Here is a 23,576-nt window from a genome sequence, read left to right as displayed (position 1 = left end):
TAAACCCCACCGCAAACTTGTTACCCTTATCTGTTCTACTAAAGATCAGCTCCCTCCTCTCTCTCTCTCTGCCTGGAGTTTACAAAGTACCCTGTTCCTGTAAGTTGGTGTACTTTGGACAGACAGGCAGATCAGCATCCATCCGCCTGGAGGAACACAAGTCTTACATCTGTAAACACAACTATGGTCAGTCAGGCTTGGCTGACCATGTCTTGGACACCACCCACAGGGTCTCTTGGAAGAAAACCACCATGCTCCACCACAGCATATTCAAGAAAGAGAGACTATTCTTAGAAGCAGCAGCTCTCAAAAATCAACCAAATCTTAATAAATACGGTTGCATTTAGCTTCCGAAGATTTGTGAAACACTCATCACCAGAGGTCCCGCCTTACATTCCAGGCCACCTACAACAGCCCTTAGAGGGTGCTCTACCTAGATAGGACTTTAGTGTCACCCACATGGTTGGGCTTAGTATTGTATGATATTTGTGTTCATGTTACATTAGTTGTTTTTGTAATCCCCGAAGATGTCCTAGTGAATATAACGAAATATAGGAAGTATTAAACCTATGTTAATCCTTTCTGAGTGCTGTATATATTCCATTAAGCCTCCAACATGATATGATGGAAGGGATTCTTGTTACAAGAACGTTGGGTCTAATAATAGGGTCTGAGGAGCTGTCTGTCACATCTTTAATCACTGAGAGTGATCATGCACTTTTAATATGCATGTGAAAGATTTGATTAATAAAAAGGGACATATGTAGAAGGCAGGTAGAGGAATCAGCATGCATGAGAAGCATTCAAAGAATGTGTGAAAGAAGCTATATCTGACTACATCCTCAAAGTTAGGAGAATAAATCGTGTAGGAGTTAATTGGATGATTAACATTTTAAAGCATTGATTGGCATGTAAAAGAATGTTGTGGATTTGATATCACGAGAAGAGTAATGACAAGGCTCAGGAGGAGTATAAAAGAGCTAACTAGAAGAGTGATGACTATAGTGAGGAATACATTATTGGATTATGAAAAGAAGTTAGCTCAGCCAAACATGCCAAAGGAAATTTGAGAGAATTTTATCATTGCATAGTAAATAAAAGAAGAACATGGATTGTAGGAAAGTGGGTGCGGCACTAAAAATATCTGAGTTATAAAGTTATCTTAGTAAAAAAAAAAAGTATATGTTCCAAGAGGACACGTTAGCTCTTTGAACATGGAGGGGGGAGGGGGGGATTAGTCACTGGTTGATAGAATAGAGGTATTGATGCTATTGCAAGAGCTTGATTCAAATATAACAGTTGAATGAGATGGGACATTGACTAGGGCTGAAGGAATGTGTAAGAGAATTTGCAATGCTCCTGACTTAGTTGATCGATGCTTATTCTCAGTACATGCATGATTCCTAATGAATGGGAAGAGCACAAGATAATTCCATTATACAAGGATCGAGCTAGACTTGTCAGTATCTGTTGTGATTGCCAAGGTATTGGAAATAGTAGTTGGTAATCATATCTAAATGTGAATAGATAGAACTGGCATCCTATGTAGAGGATAGCATGGTTTTAATAAAGATAGGTCTTTCTTTAGCAGTCTGCTCATGTTGGATAAGAGGATTGGATATATATCATGTTCCTTCTGGATTTTGCCAAGGTACCTGAACAGGATTCCACATGACAGGTAACATATGCAAACTCAAATGGATGAGCATGATACGACTGACATGACATGATATTTAAATATGAATGGATATTACTTGATAGGTAGAGAATACAAGTAGAGAATTACTGGAGAAAAACTAGTATTGCCACACATTAAAAAACTACTTTCACTTGAAATCTGAGAGACTGAATGTTTATTGAAAAAAAACATTTTTTTTTTAAAACGGACTTTTATACAAAGGTAAATTCAATTATCTTTTGTGTTTTTACCTCCTCCATATCAGTTATAAAAATTTCATACTTGTATATTTACTTGCTGTATATATTCTCAGTACACACTTTACTGTATATTATAAGAAGTATTAATGAAAATGTTCGATTGCATTTTATTAGTATTACGTTACAGATTTAAAAATGAAATGTCGTGTTTCAGAGGATTAAAAAAATGAAATAAAATGTCTAATCAAAAATCACAGCTGCTGCCAGCACCATAAATTTTTCATTGTTTTCTTCTGAAATTATGTTAACTGTTTTGTTTGTCTATTCTTATTTTCTCCCAATCCTTAACATTAGTTAGTCTTTCATATCATGTCTGTGGTTAGTTAATTGTAGCATACACCATTCATTGTATTAGTACTGTTCTGAAGAAACCCTCAACTTTTATAAACTATTCGAGTGGTTCCTGATTTTGCTGTAGTGAGAGTTGACTATTGGAGAAATCACTTAAACTTCTATTCAACTCACCTACAATGTATTCAAAAGAATGAATTATCTACGATGACAGCCCATTAATTTTGTGAGTTTTACAAATAGTTTGTGAAGCACATTAATCAGTGTGCTTCACAAACTATTGAAGTAGCGATTCACAAAATAAGGAAAATTACTATTGCTTTTATTGTTTATCTTATTGATCACATATCTTCATTGCTATTTATTGTGATGGGTATGAGTCCCCGTACTCAGTCAGTATAGACGAAGCCCTTTGGTCGGAAAGACCTGGGTTTGATTTCTGTCCACGACATGAGGCATCTTTATCTGGTCTCTTTCAACTAAAGGTGAGTTAGCTGGTCTCATACAGAGGTAGAGGGTTTTTTCAACCAGAAACTCAGGTTTTTCATCCCTCAGAACAGACAAACCAGCCTGTGAATACATGAATCTACAGTCATAAATACATACTTAATCCCTCACTAGGAGGGCTCAACTAGTCCAAAGGGACGGTCGAGGAATAGTGGGGGGGGGACCCCATACGAATAAATAAAATAAAATTGTTTATCAATACATCTGAAAATTCATTCACTCAGTGTACTTGACACTCTCCTTCAAGCATTACATTCCATTGACTGATCATTATCCATATGAAAACTCTCTTTCTCCCTTGCTAATTGGCCTCCTAACCATCAGGACCAACTGAAGGGTTTAATCTTAAACTATTATGCTAAATGTTTTTTCAATATAATATAATGTTCACTTTCCTTAGAGGTGTTTTATGCCATGTAAATAGTTTCCATAAGATAACTAGTCATCTATAATAAAGGTTGTAGAGTTATTTTCTTTAATATAATCTGTTTGGGTATTAGGAAAGAACTTTGTAGTTTTTTTTTGTGGTATTACCAGGAGGCAGTGATTTTCAGATATCCCGTGTAGTTTTATTAGTAGCATTAAAAAGAGACCTATTTTAAATTGCATTGAATATATTCATAATTTTGTATTTTTTCTATTGTGATATTGTTTTCATGTTTTTCTTTCTTCCTCTCCCTCTTAACTTATTAGCTTATGCATAATTTTTTTCTTTCTCTTAGAAAAATTAAGGTGTGGGATCTTGCTGCAGCTCTTGATCCAAGGGCTCCTGCTGGAACTTTATGCTTGCGAACACTCGTGGTGAGTTAATGCCATCCTTTCTGTTAATATTGAAATATAGTGAAACTTTTGTATCAGTGGCATCTGAGTATTTTCCTTGTGTGTGTGTGGGGGGGGGGAGAATTAACCTTTTGTACATCTATTAATTCACTCTTACGTGTCCAATTCTTCTGCTAGTTCTGTTTCTTTACCATTTGTGCTTCTTATGTTGATAGTATACCAATCTTGAACTCTGCTGATGATGAGTTGGGATTTGTTCCAGAATCTGACTTCACCCTGGTTCCCTGACAAAATCAACTGGGGCCTTGTTTAATTGGACAGAATCCCAACTGTCATGAAATTATCTCACATTGTACCATCATTTTACATTGTGGTTTATGCCGATAAGAATACAGTTTGGTCAACTAAAACCCAAATTGCCAAGCCTATCTTTGTTTGTTTATTCAGTATCCAAGTAGATACCTAACGGGATACACCGTGAGAAGATGAGGATCGGATATTACATCCGGTGTTGTTCTCTGCTTTTCATAAAAGGTTATGTTGTTAAATCTACGTTTTATTATTTCCATAATATTGTTATTAATTATGGTTCTTATTCATTAATTCTTGTTTGGCTGCGGCTTTGTAAAAATCTACGTTTTCTCGTTTGAAACTTATCTTCTTAAACTTCACTATACTTCTGACTTATCGTCAGTTACGTCACCTCTATCTTGTGGCTGCAATTAGTAAGGGTTACGTGTGCAAGACTCAAAGAACAAAGAAAGTGCCTCGGGATGGAGCCAATCTCTTTGTCTTGTTTATTCTAAATTAAGTTTTGGAAAATTTATTTGTTAGTCAGCTGTGCCACCAAAATTCTAGGATAAGAGTTGTATCTCCCTCCGAAGAATAGAACACCTAGTATGACACAGCTCCTTCCTTTCCTACTTATCTCTATACCATCATCATCATCATCATGCGTATCAAGGATTTAGGCCTAGCATGGCCTGTTCCGGCCTTAGAAGTCATCATTGAATCGTTTAAGAGGACGTCCTGGTTTTCTTTTTCCTAATGGCTTGTACTTTAAGGCTTGTTTTGGTAATCTTTCTGTTTTTATTCTTTTATCTCTATACCAAATTTTTGGTATCTCTATACCAAATTACAAATATTTCTTGCAGTCGTGGCAATATCTACATTAAGACACATAGGTTCGATTTTATGAGTAGTGCATTGGACTTAGAGATCAGGCAAGTTATTTTGAAAATAAAACAGTTTATTCATCACTAAGTAAAGATACACAATTTACAGATATTAAATTCACTTAATTTTTGTAAGCTCTAACTAACAACTCTCTAAAGTTATCCAGTCATATCCCACAACCATCTGAACATTTCTATTTAAGACCACGTCTAGAATTTTACCTCCTTCTTAACTGTACATACATTCCGATCGTCAGCATATAATAAAAACACGCTTAAGGAATTTCTACATTAATAAGCAGTTTCACAATAATTTGAGCTAGGCTTTTTCTTACATTGAATTAATTAATTCAGATATTAGCTCAAAGCCTAAAGTTTTGCAACATTAACTTTAAATCAATTTCATCAGTTCAAACCACGTCATAATCTAAGTTGGTTTCTGACTAAATAATGGAAAGTTCTTACTTTTCACTCTTACTTTTTGAGTCCAGTGATTATTTCTTATTCCCGTTAGACCTCGTCAATGCGCTAGGACATCCCTTTCGAAAATTGCGAGACTTCTTCCTTGTTATCAGCGGACAAATTAATTCTTACAGCTTGGACGTTCGATATCTGGTTCCTCCTAATACGACGTGCCTTAGTTGCATCGTTCTTCTGGCCTTTGCTTCGTGAATATAGGTCTCTGATTAGGATAGTGATTCATCACCCACAATTCTATCGAAGCTCAGCTGCCGTTAACGATCATTGTACTTTATTCCAAACTCCTCGGGTTACGTTGACCTTGATACCATCATGAGGCCGAACTCTCTCGTTGGAACTCCATGTGAGCTCGTAACTTCACACTGACCCATGAACAGGAACTGCACACTGGATTGACTCGAACTCCAAGAAAAAGGCCCAGTCTCGACGTAGCACACTGCTATTCATTTGGTTCCAATGACCTTCGTCTTTTCTTACAATCCTTCCCTAAATTTTCTTCTGTAACACCTTGGTCATTTGCTAATTTTATGCTCAATATTTGATAAGTTTCAGATTGACGGTTCACTTCTGAAGTTGAAGCTATTTGAGAATCAACCGGGTTATTTTGATACTTCATTAACTCTATCAGTTGGCACGACATTCCTTTTACTCTGCATTCTTTCTTCATGAGATCTGTCATTTCTATTTCTACCTTTAACTTTTTCGTTCCCTCTACTAAACAGTTTATTTCCCATTAGGATTATCTCATTTCTAGAGAAGTAGCAAGAGAACTTGTACCTCTAGAAAGTTAGTTCCTAAAATTATCTGAATGTGTGGGCAAGATGTCCTAGGGAGGACCAGCAACTCTCGCTAAACACACATATTAAACTCAGGCAAGTATAATTTTACTCTAACCTTCTTGGTTGCATAAACATTGGATGTTGATATCCCCGATAATCTGATTGGTCTCCTTAAATTAGAAATGCCTCGCCATACACGGGATTTTATTTCTTGAAAATAATCTCCTGTTATGACAGAGGTCTGGGAACCCACATCTAACAATATGTCACAAAGCAATCCTTATATCTTACCCTTAATTATCATTTTCAACTTTCCTTGTTGTTCATGATTCCATTGTCCTCTCCTCCATGGTTTACCTTCATAATTATGAGGAGTGTGCACAAACCTAGACTCGTATCGATTTTTTTTTCTTGGAGGGTCTCATGTTACTAAAACAGTTGCGAGCAATGTGCCCAATCTTATTGCACTTAAAACAACTGGGAAGCTCCCTTCTGTCTCCTTGTTCATTATTTCTCTCTGATTGAGATAGAGATACTTCGGAGGGCTTTGCTGTTACTGCCGTCAACTGCTGTAAACCACATCAAAACGGTCCATCATCGACTGTTGTAGACGTTCGACCTCCTGTCTGATTATCTCGTTAGTCCTCTCTGTTTGAGGCATAGTTGATTCTGAGGTCCTTTCTGTTACTTGATTGCCAGCTGATTCAGTACAGCATCAAGGTCGTTCATGAAGGACTGTTGTAGCCATTCAACCTCCTGTTTTATTATAGAACATACTTCCATGTTTGTTAGCCCTACTTGTTTTGGAACATTCAATTCATTTCAGTCACTTGATTAGTGTTGACTGACTTTTCTCTTTCTCCCTCACTATCCTTTCGATCTTTAGTAGTTTTGCCCTTACACGAGCTTGATTCCCTATCATTCTTACTTTCGCGTCTGTTCCTTCTCTTTTACGGCGAGCAAACATTCCTCAAAATTCGTGATTTTTTTTCTTATAGGCAGTCTCCTTTAATTTTTGTTTACCCCCAGCCTAAACTGTTGAAATACTGCCCAGTCGAGGTGAGGTTTATTCTTCTCATTAGGGACGCTCAGACTGTTTGCGATTGTCAGTAACCTATTATAATACTCAGTCACATTCTCCTTTTCCTGTTGAGCACATCTATGCAATTTCCATATATTAGGGCCTAAACTTCTTATCTTGGAGAACTGGGAAATTAAAGTTTCTTTAAACTTAATGTATTCCAAGGTATCCTTCAAAGCTGATGAATACAGGAAGCTCTTGGCCTTTCCCACTAGTTTGCTCCTTAGCAAGATAAGTAGTTGGAAGTCAGTCCATCTACCAACTTTCCCGAATTCTTCTGCGAAGCTAAAAAAAGCTAAGACGCCATCAGTTTCTTCTCCAGAAAATTGTGGAATAACTTGTTGAGGATTAATAGTTCTAAAGAACTCAAAGTCATCCATGCCTGTACTAGTAGGTTGACTCATACTTGTGATTTAATTCTCAGAATTGTACAAATTTTTTTTTAACTTGGTAACTGCCTGATTCTAATCCAAGACTTGCCTACTTTAATTCACTATATTGATCGATTAAATGTGTGAGTTAAATTTTGTCGGCTGCGGCATTGTTAATTATGTGTGTGTGCTTCTTCTCTTACTTTAATTTTTGTTTAATATCTATACCTTAATTTGTCATGTATGATTACCAATTGAACTCTTTTGTTGCTTTATCGTAAACTAAGTTACTTCTATCTTATGGCTGCAAATAGTAAGGATCTCATGTGCCAGCTGCGCCATTGTTAAAATCGTTGTTTTATTGTTAAATCTAATTCTTGTTCGGTTGCGCCTTTTTAAAATCTACGTTTTCTCGTTTGAAACTTATCTTCTTTACCTTCACTATACTTCTGACTTATCGTCAGTTACGTCATCTCTATCTTGTGGCTGCAATTAGTAAGGATCACGTCAAGAACAAAGAAAGTGACTCGGGCTGGAGCCAATCTCTTCGTCTGATTTACTGGTTTATTCTAAATTAAATTTTGAAAAATTTATTTGTTAGTTAGCTGCGCCACCAAAATTCTAGGAAAAGAGTAGTATCTCCCTCTGAAGAATAGAACACCCAGTATGACACACAGCTCCTTCCTTTCCTACTTATCTCTATACCAAATTACAAATATTTCCTACTCTGCAGTCGTGGCAATATCTACTTTAAGACACATAGGTTCGATTTTATGAGTAGTGCATTGGACTTAAAAATCAGGCAAGTTATTTTGATAAGAAAACAATTTATTCATCATCACTAAGAAACAATTACACAAATGACACAAATTAATCTGACTTAAATCTAATATGTATGTTATATCTAACAATTCAATATAAGTTACACGATCAATTCTCACATTTATCTGAATTTCAGCAGAACTACTTGTCTAGAATCTTATCCCCCTTTCTTAACCTTACGTATAATCTGATCGTCAACATATATAACTTCAGCCTTAAGTAATGACTACAACTATAAAATACAATTAGATTCACAATACAATTCAGCTAGGCTTTCTCTTACACAGAGTAAATTAAGTCAATTGTTAGCACATGGCCTAAAGTCCTGTAACTCTAATTTTAAAACAATTCCATCAATACAAACCACCATCACAATCTAAGTTTCTTTCTGACAAAAATAATGGAAAGTTCTTGCTATTCATGAAGTCTGGTCCTCTATAGCTGCTTATCTCTTCTTGTTTCCATTAGACTTCGTCACTGCACCTGAACACCTTTACATAATTTGCAACACTTCTTTCCTACTATCGGCGGACAAATTTAATTCTTACGGCTTGGAAGTTTGGCATCTGGTTCCTCCTAATATGAAGTGTCTTAGTTGCATCATTCTTCTGGCCTCTGCTTCGTGAATATAGGTTTCCGAGTAGGATAGTGATTCATCACCCACGAATCTATCGAAGCTCAGCTGCCGTTAACGATCGTCGTACTTTCTTCACGTAACTTTCAGCGTGAAGTTACGTGAAGCTCGTAACTTCACGCTGATCCACGAACAGGAACTGCACACCGGATCGACTCGAACTCCAAGAAAAAGGCCCAGTCTTGACGTAGCACACTGCTATTTATTTGGTTCCGATGACCTTTGTCTTTTCTTACGTAGTAATCCCCGGGACTCTTGATGTTATGCATTCGTCACCCTCATCGATCGGTGCACTCAGACGGAAAACTCCCGTGTAATGTTGACCTTCGCGTTTGGAGTGGCCTCAGGTCATGACTTAATCCGTCTGGAATTTTAATTGACTAGAGGTATACTTAAACTCAGTTTACCTCATGTGTAATTTCCTTTGTTCTTATACAAGCTTTTCGATTTCACAATATTCAATAACTTCAAAAATTATTATTTCCCAGTTAATTAACATCAATTTTTTCTATTAATTCGCAAGTATTTTAGTGGGACTTAGCATACTTGTAAAATCTGCATAAAAGGTATTTTATTACAAAAACTCCTTTTATTCAGGATTTTACAAAGGTTTCCTCTTCCAAAAAAAAAAATTTTCCATCATGAAATTATGTCACGTTGTACCATCATTTTTCATTGTGGTTTATGCCAATAAGAATACAGTTTGGTCATCTAAAACCCAAATTTCCAAGCCCATCTTTGTTCGTTCATTCAGTATCCAAGTAGATACCTAACGGGATACACCATGAAAAGATGAGGACGGACATTACATCTGATGTTGTTCTCTGCTTTTCATAAAAGGTTATGTGGAGCTTTTCTCCCATTTATACAGCTTCAACCCTTAAGTACTCCTTAAGCTTTCTTACTTTTGTCTCTGTATTCTCTAAGAGCACAAGCTGACTTATTTGCCAGGAATATGCTTTCTTCTTTTCCTTCACTGCCACTTTAAACTTCCTGAATCCACCATTGAGTAGAGTTCTGATTTTTCTATCCTTTGTTTATCACATTTTTAGGTTGGAACATAGTGTTAGTAATAACTATTCATGTCCTGAGCAGAAATTCAACAGGTACATAGCATTATTATTAGCTTTGCTGTTTTCTCCAAATTTTCCCAAAACATTTCTCCCACAACACCTCATTTGATATTGCCTGCCATTCAAGAGGATTATCCTCATATTGAGTGTTGAATACTCTAATTACTCTTATTTTCTCTGATTGTTATTGAATGAAAATAACATTTTGTATTTGTTGCTTAGAAAGATCTCACCTGTTTTTGTTTTCTTTGTTTCAGTCACACCTATTATGTCAATCTGGTACTTATCCGGTTCTTCTGCAAGTTCCATATCTTTCCCTTTGAGGTTTCTTATCTTGTTAGTACCAATCTTGAATTCTGTTAATGTTGAGTTGGAATGTTTTGTGGGATTTGTTCCAGTAGCTATTAGCTGTTCATCCTGGTTCCCTAATGAAAATAACATAAACTCTTGTTAAACTGGGCGATGCCCCAGCTGGCATGAAATTCTGCCATGTTGTCCGGCTCCCACCATGTTGAAAGACTCTTAGAATGGTCTGATCCATTCACTATTCCCCCGCTCCCCCCCACACAGACTTATGATGTGAGTATAAGTTGTTCCAACACAATAGTATAGTAAATTATAAATCCTGTCACAAAAATATAGGAACTTTCTTCTTAAAATTAAATAGTATAGTCAAAAAACAATAGCTTTAATCTAATAGTTTAATGTCTAAATCTGCAGTTATCAAGAAGAGCTCATGTTATTCTGCTTTGCACAATGAACATACATACAATAAGAATCACATGGTTCAATTTCATGAAAAACTTTATTTTTTTCTAGAACCATTTTCTGTTATCTAGGTTTCATCATATGTAATCATCCAGGTTTCATAATACTCTACCTCTCCTGTTAGTTGTTTATTTATTCTTATTGCTACACAAAACTGGTAAGCGAAAAATACAATCACAATTTCCAGAAACAAATGATGAAAATCTTAACATATAAAAGTTCATTACATAAAAGGCACAACCTGCTTACTAAGTCTTTCTTTTTTTTTTTAAATATAAAGCAAAAGTAACTTTTCATAATTAAGCCAGGGACAATTAGCGTCCTGCTGCACCAAGTATGACAAGACTGCATGTTCTCACAACACTTCACAATATAAAAGTGGCTGTAGCCGAGGTTTAAGTAGAGAGCAGTTGTGTCTTGTGTGAGAACACTTGATCCATTAGAGGAGGCCCATTTCACATTACATCATCATCTTCTAACATGAGGAGTTCTGCTGATACAATTACAGGTCAAGGTCCAGGCTGGAAAGCCAATTCAAGGCCTCATCCGTCACCTTGTGGATGTCCTGCAGGCCACCACCATGAAATTGGCACCTTGGGCAGTCATACACAATATGAGTAATCGTCTGAGCCACGGGAGAACAATCACAATAAGAGTGATCTGACAGCCTCCATTTATGTAGAAGATAGCCACATCTGCCCTGACTAGTTCTGATCCTGTTTATGTGGATGACCAAATCTTCCTAGGAAGACCAAAACCAGGCTGCGGTGCACAGGGATCTTCTACCAGGAAGCCGTTTGTTGGGAGATTGTTGGACCAGTATTCTCTCCGTATGTCAGATATTGATGGCAGCGCAGCTGAAGAGAGTTTGTCCATCAACCAGAGAGGCTTTCTAGATTTGAGGCGAAGACTAGGTGGATTTATGAGAGTCTGGTGTAGGGGTAGGAGTGGGTTGCTCATTGCTTTATTAAATTCCTTAATCGAGGCTTGTCTTCTTCGTATGTGTGGTGGAGCAATGTTAGATAGAACAGGCAGCCAGGAAAGAGGGGTGCTTCTCACTGTCCCACTAATTGTGCGCATGGTAGAGTTCAGCTGGGTGTCGATAATGTTAGTGTGTGTGTGTGTACTTCTTTCCCAGACAGGAGCACAATACTCTGCTGCAGAGAATGCGAGGGCTAGTGCAGACAACCTTAGAACTTCTGCACCACAACCCCAGGTTGTTCCAGCAAGCCTTGAAATGATGTTATTTCTGGTTTTAATTTTATTGGAGAGTTTGATGATGTGCCTTTTATAGGTTAGGCTTCTGTCCAGGCTCACTCCAAGGTATTTTGGATGAGGCTTGTGTTCTACCTTTCCACAGAAAGAAAGGTTGAGTTGTCGATTTGCCTCTGCATTGTACAGGTGAAATACTGAGGACACTGTTTTCATTGGATTTGGCTTCAAGTACCACTGCTTGAAGTACTCTTCCAGGGTGTTCAGGTCTGTATCCAAGGTTGATTCTAAGTTGGTAAAGGAGGTGGATTGATGTAAGATCGCTAAGTCATCAGTGTACATAAACTTGCTTGATCTGGTATGGTAGATCATACATATACATGTTAAAAAGTATAGGGGATAACACAGAGCCCTGAGGAAGACTGTTGTGAAGGAATCTGGGCCTGTTCTTTTTTCTGCCAATATGGACCCGGATCTTTCTGTTGTAGAGAATAGATTCAAAAAGTTGTAGAGTTTTTTTACATTTTATAATATTTCCTATTTTTAGGAGGAGGGCCCCTGATCCAGACAGTGTCATAAGCAGATGTTAGGTCAATGAAAGTAGCTCCAGATTTAAGTTTTTTCTGGAAGCCTGCTTCAATTTGAGTTGTCAGGGCCAGGACCTGGTCACAACAACTTCTTCCTGGCCTGAAGCCAGCTTGTTCAGTCAGGAGTGCTCTTTCAATGAGTGGTGAAATTCTTTTAAGGAGAATTCTTTCAAGAGCTTAAAGGTGGTGCAAACCAAAGAGATAGGTTATAGGTTTTTCACTTCATTTGGATCTTTCCCTGGTTTGGGCACGGCAATTATTTTGGCTTCCCACCACAGCTTTGGTAATTTACCAGTCATGATGATTTCTGAGAAAAGGGCAGCCAGCCATGTTTGGCCATGTTGACCAAGATGTTTTAGGAACTAAGGCTATTTGTACCTCTTCCCGAAATATTGGGTATATGAGTTCAGGAATCTCAGGTTCCGTCTTCAGGTTTTGTCTGATGGAAGCCTGTTCAGCAATTTTCCTGGTAGAATTGGGATGAATCTTGGAGGTTTTTAATAAATGGTTAGCCATTTGATCAGGAGTTATCTCTGTTGTTTTGTGTGTCGTTGGCTCTGATCCACCTAGTTTTCTCAGAAGTGACCAACTTCTCCGACTAGATGTGATGAAATCGAGTTCACCGATGGTTGAGATCCATCTTTCCTTTCTGTTTTTATCCAGAGTTGATATGAGCTCCTTAGCAATAGCTGGATCTTCAGTTTCCTCATATTTGGCTAGGAGTTCCTCATTTTCTTTACTCCAACATGGGATATATTGTTTTCTGCAGCCTCTAGGTATAGAGGCTTTTGCTGCAGATTTGAGTAGTTTAACAAATCTAGGATAGCAATTAGGAGTGGGTGGAATTGCTCTAATGGTTTGCTCGATTTGTTTCTGAAATGCAGACCAGTTGGATCTCTCGGAGATTCCATCTAACGATTGGTTTTCCACTGATGACTGAGATTGATGTTCCTATTGTTAAATATTGTCGTCTGTGCCATTGTTATGTCGTGACTTTTCCTGTAATATAATTTACTTTCTTAATGAATTTACCTCTCTACAATGGCTACAAGACTTACAAAATTTCCATGACTCTAATATCTGTATCACTTCTTCCGTGTTCATTCTATAAGGAAAGCGAATTCTATATCTCTAGCCGATTCCTAATTTTACTCATGTGCTTACCCTGACTGTTAAAGGTTATTCCTTGCTAAAAGAAACGAATCCTCTAATTTCTTTCTGGGACCGTCTCCTCTTCAGATATTGACAAATTTATTTTTTAAAACTGTGGCAGCCAATATCTTAGAATAGAGGGGACTCTTATTTAGGGAGACTTTTCCAGACTTTTGGTGCACATAGGTGAATAAATTTAGTGCTTAAACTCATAAATTAAATGCTTTACTGTGGCTAAGTAAATTCTGGTTTGCAATCGTAACCTCTATAACAACATGTTATACTTTTCTTTCAATTCCCCCTGCTATGGTTCAGATTAATGAGTGGTAGTTTTGATTCATATTACAGGCAAAACTCAGGTATAGAAGATAAAAACATATTTTTTGGAATCTAAAGACATATACACTTAGACCAATCTCACCTTCAATTAGTTCAATGATATGCTAAATCAAACTGATTAATACTCTAATACATGAACAATAAATCCTTCTTTTAAGTTAGAGATTAAACACACATAATATACACATTGTACACTTCTAATCAGTATTCTATCTACTATGTTAGTTTTGCACATTAAACTAGTCATAATCATCTATAATCATTCCAGACAATTTGTCTTATGGACATTAGCCACTGCTAAATAATCACTTAAAGTTCTTAAATACTGTCCATACTCGATAATTACACTACAATGATCTTTTCCCTTTACTGACTGGGTAATTATACAACAAAATCTGTACTTTACCGTTTCTTGGAGCAGGATCTCCAGGTCCGTCTGAACTGTCCTTCTTTGTTTGAATTACCTCTCGGTACTTCCATAAGCCTGCGTTCACGTGGTGGGTCACTATGGTCATCAAATTATGCTATGCTCTGCACCTGGCGTCGTTCCCACATCTATTCTGGATCTGTTTCGGGCGATCCTCGTTACTACTGCCGGTTCATAGGATATGTTCGCGATATTATTCCATCGGAACTTTCAACGAAGGAGCGAAGACAGCATATGCCGACATCTCATGCTTTAGTGCCAGCAGAAATTCAGACATTGAAGGGAAAGGTGCACCATCAGACATCGTACTATCGCCAAGAAACACCATCAGGAACTTCCGGTCCATGGGAGAAGTCGAATCATCATCCAGCAAAATAGGCGAAAAAAATCCTTGAGAAAGGGGTTCAAACCTTTTTTATTCTCCCTTCATCCCCCCCCCCCCCTTTTTTTTTTTTTTTTTTAAGCACCCTGTTAGATTCTGCGATCTTTTCCCGTCTGCTACTTTCTTCGTCCACGGGGATTTCAGCACATCGCATGATCTCGAGCAGCGGCTTCCGGGAAACGAATGTGCGTCGATTTCCAAGATTGCCAATGCCTCAGGCTCGCCCGTGATCTTTGGACTATTGTTTACATCTAATTTACCCATTCATTGTATATATGATGCATTCATATAATACTAATTTATACACAAAGTTCTTTATAATAAATTTAGTTTAATCCTTTATCCAAGTGTGAGCAAACAAAGTTTGCGCCTGAAAGTATCTTCAGGACTGGGTTAAGGTGGTACAACACCAGGGCAACTCGTTGCAAAGGTGGAGCAAGCTACCAACACTCCTATCTCAGTATCTCCTATAATGCAAAACACATCTCCTTGCGGATATGTCTAATGTTATGCATTAAGGGAAGGGCCACTACCCAGACTAGTTTCGACCTTTATTGAGGTCTCTTCAGTGGGAGCCAGGCCCACTGAAGAGACCTTTACATGGTATTACAATTCTACTAAAAGGAGGTATTTCTATTTACAATTAGTACTTTATTTCTTCTGCTCGAGTACAAGTTTTTTCTCTCAGCTGATTTTTCTGACTTGTTAAATCCTGAATGAATTGTTTCCTTTTAAAAGTTCTTCATTCAGGATGTAACACTATTAATGTAGGACGATGTTGAGTATTAGGGAATCTGTTAAGGATGATTCTGGTTGATGGAATAGGGTGGTCTTCTGAGTCTTTAGTGACTATGCACAGATCTGGGGGTGTAGGTTCTATTCCATCTGGCTGAGTAAAGAGCGCCGTCCTGCTTGGCATCATAATTCAAATACAAAATTATATGTGTCCATCCAGTTAGCTAGATTATTACCATCCCAGTTGTTAGAGGAATAGCCCCACATGGGGTGATGGGAATTGAAGTCACCAACATAGATAGCAGGGTGAGGAGGAGGTCGGTCTATCTGATCAGGCCAGGATTGCCATGGAGGTTTGTAGACATTGTAGCTGGTGATATTTTGAACTTTAATGCCTGTTGAGTATTTGTATCAGGAACACTTTGGGTTATATCCTTGAGACCAGGCCGGATATAGGTTGCTAGGCCATGCTTGAGGTGTTATAAGACACTAGAATGAGTCCTGGAATCTTTAGTCTATTGAGGGCTGTGTCAGGCACTTGGGTTTCCTGGAGAGTCAAGACATCAATTGCTTTATCTTTGACTATTTTGCCGATGACTTCGGCTTTGGATTTAGATATCCCTTCTATGTAAACAGGGGAGGGGGCTATCTCAATCCCCCTCCCTCCCCTGTTAGTGATAACAGCTTATTCATAATTAGCCATAATACACTACAATAGCTAATAAGGAAATCGTAAAAATAACTTCGTTCTATTACTATTAGAGGACTGTACTGAATGCTTTCATATTTAATGTTTTTAGTCTGTTGTGTATGTAATATTTTGACTTGTTGACTAAGTGAATAGCATCTCCACTCAGCAGGGTATGGGTTCAGATCCTACTGTCGCATGGATGTTTGTGAAAGTCTGTCTTTGTGGTATGTGAGTTTTATTGCCAGCATAAGACAAACACCTACCCACTGCTAGAATTCTTATCAGGGCTCTTTTCTGAATTGCTGCCTGCCATATTTTGAAGCCATCTGCAGAGGTATTGATTGATCAGTATAGATCTCTGAATTATCAAACAGACCTTTGTTGATCTTGATGATAATTATGGATTTGAAAATGTTCGTAAGAATTAACAGAATTTTTTTTTTTTTAATAGTTATATGGGCAGCTTTAAGTATTATAGTGCTAACAAACTACTGATAAGTCCTGGCCAAAGCTCCACAGGTGCATTGATATGCCAAAAGAAAAGAAATCCAACATAGCAAACTATCCACTATAATAAACTATTCTTGCAGTCAGTTAAGTATATGGAGTTGTTGAAGTCTCTCTCTCTCTCTTCAATAGATACGATTGCTTAAGTGCTCATCTATCAACTTCTCTTTAGAACTCTGTATATACAAAATGAATATTCAGTTTATTTTGCTTAAATATTCTTCCTTATTATTTATTTATTTATTTATTTATTTATTTTTCAGGAGCATTCAGGGCGAGTATTTAGGCTTCAGTTTGATGAATTCCAGATTGTGAGTAGTTCCCATGATGACACCATTTTGATCTGGGATTTTCTGAACTGTACCCCTCCAGAAACTCCTGCTCTAAGATCTCCATCCCGAACCTATACATATGTCTCAAAATGACAGTGTAATTGTAGCATTAGTTTTCAAAAGGTGTGGAATAGTCTTATACCACTGTTATTACTTTGTGCACTGTGCATTTTCTTCAGCTGCCTTGGTCACTAGTGAAGGTATCTGCCAAATGGACCATAATTAACAAATTCTGATATTGTGCCTGAGGCTTTGATAATCATCTTTCCTCATTGGAAGTTCAGTATTCGTGAAAGTCCATTGGTCATGAAAGTTTTCTACTGATAACTCACTAGTGAGAATTATACACTGCCAATGTTCAAAGTTTGCTTTATATAAGAAGCAAATGATGAGGATCCTGGACTGAATTGTTGACTGTGTAGAAGAAACCTAGCAACATCAAAAAGTAATTCACCATTGCAGTGAGCATTTTCTTCAGTTTATGTGATTTTTTTTTTTTTTAATGCTGGAATATCTGAAGTTTATAATAAGCAATGTAATATTTCAGACAACTGAAAGCCTATATTCCTTTTTTTTTTCCCTATTTTAAAGTATGCTAATTATGTTTTTTACAGTTTAATCATTTGAACAAGCAGATATTATATAAAAATGCAAAATGTTTTATCTTTTTTGTTTATTTATTTAAAAAAAAAAAAATTGGGCATTGAATCACTGAAGTCAAATCTCAGGTATGCTATTTCTCATGTGAGGGAAAAATCTTGTAAGTGATTGATGCCCAAGCCCAGTCTCTTCCAAAGAAGTGTTTTTTGAATATTTTTATCTTGGACATTTCAGCATATAAACATAGTCTTTCTACCTTTTCGGTGCTTGATAGATTAAGTGCCTGCATATGTTCAGGTAAGCAGTTGCTATGATTTTTAGAATTGGTGAAACATTGTCACATGATTTAAACAGTTTGATTTTTCATTAAACAGTGAATATGGATAACATTCTTGCACTTTTTAAAAACTGATTACAGTCATAAAACCTGCCATAGAGAAAAAATAATAATACCTGAAGCTTTTAGGTGTTACAAAAACCACCCAAGTTGTGATCTTGTAATCGTTCAAGAGTCAGTACAACGATTTGAACCTCTAGAATGTCCTTGAAGAAGAAACAGTGGAGAACAAAATTTGTATTAAGAAGATGCTTAACTCATCAGATATTCGCTTGTACAGAAGTGTTTAACTTAGTTCAGTATGCATTTTCATACTGTTTGGTTAAAGATAGAATCAGTGACAAAGAAGGGGTTATTGCACTTGGATCCCCCTGTATATTTTTATTTATATTTAATGGAGTATAGTAAAACATAGAGAAATACCTGTATAAATGCCTCACCTGAAATGAGAAAAAAAAAAATTTTTTCCATCCACCATCAGTTTGTATAATTAAACTTCGGTTTTAAAGCTCTTTATTTTCATAACTAATTTTAGTTTTGGTTAAAAGAAAGAAACTAAAATTTAGTGTTCACTGTTAAAATTGATTTATTTTTTAATATTTGTATATGAAGTATAAATTACAAATATTCAGATAACTGTTTTATAGCAGTTTCTTCAGTTCCGAAGAAAGTTGTATTATATATAAATTTCATTCTGAATTATATTACTTTTACAGTTTTTGCTTAAAAATGCATAGAATGCATTTTTAAAGAATGTTTTTTGAATATTTCAAATTTTTTAAAAATAATTTTGTTCATTTACTGAACAGTAATGCAGTTGTCAAAGCATACTTGTTATATTGCATTTTATTCTCCATTACATACATTTAAATTAAAAATTTATGATTGCTCTGGCTTTCTTCTTATCTTACATTTTTCATTTGATTTAGCAATATGATATAATCATGTATTTCACAAGGTTGAAAAAAAAGGAATATAATATATCATAATGCTAAGAATTAGCATAGCAATTGATTGTCCTGTCCATCTAAATTGGCCTATTTTCCATCTAACTTTAACAACTTATTTCACAATATTAACAAAAATTGTTCTGATTGTTGTTGACATAGTGAATTGCTCAAGCACATGACTTATACACAATAGTTCAATTTTGATAAACTCTGGAGGATTCTACCCATTATAAGATTTAGCAAAGTCTCTTGGATAAAGTAGTATTTGGATAGTTTTAATTTTTTTTTTAAATGTAATAATGAAACAAAATTTCATAATGCATATCCATTTGTTATATAGTAATTCCTTCAGAAAAGATGGAAAAAAAAACTCTTGTATACTAGCACCATGAGTTGACCAAGAATTAGATAAATGAGTAAAAATTATTCATATTTGTTTTGAATATTATGAATTCTAACATCTGGAACTACAGTGTACAGTAAATATACAATTAATTGTGTGAGATACAAATTTTTGTAATTATGACACAAATTTCATAAAAGTATAACATAATGTCATATCAGTACATATTTATTAGATTTAAAGAATGAAATCTTATTCTGCATGATATATATAAAAAAAATCGTTTTGAATCATATACTTATTGCAGATTTATGCAATAAGTATATGATTCAGAATATTGTCATATCATGATATACTTCCATGAAATCTGTATCATAAAGAAATGATAAATAATAAAGTTGTCTAATTAATCTTAATATATACTAGAATAGTTTGAGCACCAAGCATTTCTGGATTTCTCAATGCATGATAAAATAGTTACTTAATCTAAAAAAAAAAAATTATTATTAATCCTGCATTTCATTAATATTAGAACTAATATAATAGAATAAAATTGAAAGTATTGTTCTTTATAATTAACTATGAAATATACATAAATCAAACAGGCATTTAGAATGTTACGATGCAGGTTGTATTTTTTAGTCAAGACAGTTTATATTTTGATTACTATAACTACCCATTCTCTGTGCATTTAATAAAAAAATGCTTTGACATCATGCTCTCCCAAACCATATTTTTTAATTGGAATTTAGTTTCTGTATTATTTTCTCCTAACAAATTATGTTGGGGGGGGGGCAGCTGCAGTGGTCTTATAAATTATAAGAAAATTAAGTTTTTTTTGTTTGTTTGTTTGTTTGTTGCTTATTAATTTATTATATAATAAAGTCCAGGAGATGCAACTTTTACAGTGTTCTTCAAAAGACAATCTCACTTAGGTGTTTTAGCATAACTGCTAAGTAGAATTAGTTATTTTAACTACTTCCTAAAGATAGTTGTAGCAAGCTTTACCTTTAGGTTTAAGTATAATATACCATTATACTTAAAAAAGCAACTTTATTGTTTTCATCCGAGTTTATGTGTTGTATCTTTGTGAGATATTTCACATGCAGAGCACACTTTCTAGGATGCATATATTGCATTATAGTATAGTAAGTCACTGCACATACTAGTTTTTACCCTTATTTAAGTTTCATCACTTGAAAGCGATGGGGATAAATTCCAGCAGAAGTCATATTTCTGATATATAGGTAGCAGAGTGGTATATTTTTACTATACTGATATGTGATAGTTGTAACACATTTCTCTGCTAGGTTAATTATATTTACATAAAACATTCATATTTTATCCTAGTATAAGCTAGGCATGTTGAATTCCATATAGCTTAGTTATTACTACAGATAGCCAGTCATGAAGAAGATATTTCATGTATGAACTTATTTGTTTATACTAGGATGACATACAAAAACAACAAATTATCATTGAATATAGTATAATATAATGAAAACAAAATATAATTTCTTGCCAATTACAATATATTATCTAATACAGTGGAGAAACTTACTGCATCTATCTTAAATACAAATTATAGAAAATATATTGCAATACATTTGATAAACTAAAATAAACTTTTCCACAGAATTTTACTTTGCATTATCTCATTTTGTAGTTACAATAATCTCTTTAAAATGATGGTTGGAATTTTCTTTCTCCATATGATGATTATTATAGCAGAAATAAAATAAAATTAAGGATAATTTCATTTTTGATTTATTTGAAAAAGTTGTGGTTTATTTTAATATAGTAAATTTAGAAAGTATTGCCATGTCCAACGATATAATGCAAAGAATAGAAAACAATATATTTGTATCTTGTTAATAATCAGTATTCTTGCAAAAAAGTCAGTGCTAAAAATTATTCATTTCCTAAATTCAATTGGAATATTTTTATGAAGTATATGCACAAGATTCATAAATTAATAATGTGTTGGTCATGCTTTTCAGCACAGTTCAACTTATTCTCTCTCTCTCTCTCTCTCTTCCCCCCCCCTTTCAAGTCTTTACAATGGTAAAATATAAAAATAATAAATATATTCTATTCAGTAACATATAATAGAAAATAGAAATTATGATATTTCACTTGTATGCAGTTTTTGTATTTCAGTAAAAGAACGTTGAATTAAAATAGTTCTCATGGTATAAATATATCCATAACTAGATCCAGGTAAATTTAAGAAAGGTATTATGTTAAAGACAAAATATTATTTGTGATAAATTTTGTGGTATTTTATAATTAGTATTGTCAAGTCATTGCTCTGAACATTTAAGTTTTAAAATTTGAATGAGTTTTCCAATTTTGTTGATTACTTCAGTTTAGTTATGCTTTTAAAGATTTTCTTTACTTGAAATAATTTTTAAGCAAAAAAAAAATTTTTTTTTACTTTTTGAGTCTTATTAACTCTTTTTTATACTTTTTTATTGTTTTATATATCTTTATGTACTTTTTTGAAACTGAAACTCGCATTGGTATTTTACTGAAAAATAAGCATATGCACTGGAGAAGAATTATTTTATGCTTGTTTTCAAAGTATTTCAACTAATTCCTCCATTTTCAGTTCTTATTATTGAAGTGTTTTTAATCTGTAGAACGATTTCTTTATAGTCTGTATGTACATATGTATATTTTCATGCATTCAACATCCATTAACTAGTAAATTAGGAGTGTTTTTAATGCATATGCAAATTCTCAAAATAGTCTTGTTTGGAACAACTTTCTTTAAAGCATTATATATATATATATATTTTTTTTTTTTTTTTTTTCCCCTCTCTCTCTCTCTCTCTCTCTCTCTCTCTCTCTCTCCATCTCACTGTGTGATGATTGTTAAGCTTGTGGTCTACTGATTTGTTTTTTGCATAGTGGTTTATAATTATATATAGTTTTGGTGGTGTTCTATCTTTCATTATTATTACTCTTGTCAATATCATTCTCACTTCCTGCAGGGAAAATTTCATTGATAGTGAAGCATGGTACTAATAATGGGTGGATTTCATCTTTAGGAGAATGGATAAAGGAAGTTAATTTGAATAATAGCTAATATATTTTGAGGTTTTTTTTATTTATCATTTTTTTTCCCAAAGTCCCTTGAATGTAAAAGACTATTTGTATTTTGGAGTGGGGGGGGGAGATTTATAGGTTTTTGGTTATTTTGCAAATAGATTTTGAGGAGAGGTAGGTTGTTATAAATCACTTTAATTTTGAGAGATTGTATCCATTTGCAGTTAAAATGTAATGTTGTCTGACTCGTTCTGATGTATAATGATATTAGAGCAAATGCCTTTTAGGCCCTGTTTATTAATGTTTATTATTCCATGTGGTTGTTGCTGAAGATTGATAGTGTGAATTAATTTACTTGGTATCTGTTAGACTGAATAAATTTTCTGTAAATCGTGAAGCATAGAAAGCCAGTTGATAGCCTGAGGACTAGAAATAGTAAGAAGTGATGGTTTTCAATTTCTTTAATTTTAGGGCTCTGGCTTTATTTTATTTTATTTTATTTTAAATACCAGTCCCACCCACAAGAGATTTCATAACCTGTTGCAAATTGGCATTGTATGTGAGCAGGAATTAAGAAGTGATGTTCTGTTTGAACAGCTAGAGGTTTTTCGACTCTACTAAGCCGTCTATCATAATAAGAGTAGCTTCCCAATATCCATTTATAGTTCAATTGCTGCCCCATTACATGGATGTTGGGAAGTTGCTGCTCTTATTTATAGTAAACTTAAGAAGAGAGAATGCCATTTCTGCAGAACAGTATCCATACCTGTAGAAAATGCACAGAGCAGAAATAGACTATCCGTGAAGGAGAAAATTGTTGATTACTTGAAATGTCCTTTTTTGGACATCATCAAAAATTTTAGGGAGGTTTCTGATGCATCACCCCAAATTTGACTATTCTAATGTTGAGTAGATTTTATTTTTGTACAGAGTTAGTAGCTGAAAAGTAAAAAGTAAGTTTTGAATGGAAAAGGATAGCAAGCATTTTGAATGCTACAGAGGATACAGATGTGATATTTTTTTTAACAAGATAGAGAAAACTGTCAGTCCAAAGAGACGATCTGATTTTATTTGACAATATCAAACAAACATCAAGCTTACAATTAGTAAGCATGATGTTATCAAAGCAATGGGGAAACAAAGTTTTTTTTTTTGCGAGAAATACGACAGGACTGTGTTTTGGTAGCATTTGAAGGTTGTCAGTTTGTCATCACTCCACTGAAGTAAGGTAT

The 23,576-nt window shown here is 34.9% G+C and overlaps 1 protein-coding gene across 1 annotated transcript in view; it reads left to right on the top strand.

Annotated features, from left to right (window-relative positions):
* LOC150110561 (beta-TrCP-like) overlaps positions 1-17,245 on the top strand; it is a 171,976-nt gene extending 154,731 nt beyond the window's left edge. Inside the window, exons 10-11 of the mRNA XM_090394800.1 lie at positions 3,459-3,537; positions 16,995-17,245. Coding sequence (XP_090250926.1) covers positions 3,459-3,537; positions 16,995-17,156 — 241 coding nt within the window. The 3' untranslated portion in view covers positions 17,157-17,245. The remainder of the gene's footprint in view (positions 1-3,458; positions 3,538-16,994) is intronic.
* Positions 17,246-23,576: the final 6,331 nt, after the last annotated feature.

The sequence above is a fragment of the Typopeltis vanoorti genome, chromosome 1 (assembly GCF_054136105.1).
Source record: "Typopeltis vanoorti isolate ZY-2024b chromosome 1, IOZ_Tvanoo_1.0, whole genome shotgun sequence".
Lineage (NCBI taxonomy): Eukaryota > Metazoa > Arthropoda > Arachnida > Uropygi > Thelyphonidae > Typopeltis > Typopeltis vanoorti.
This window is presented reverse-complemented; position numbering and strand designations above follow the sequence as displayed.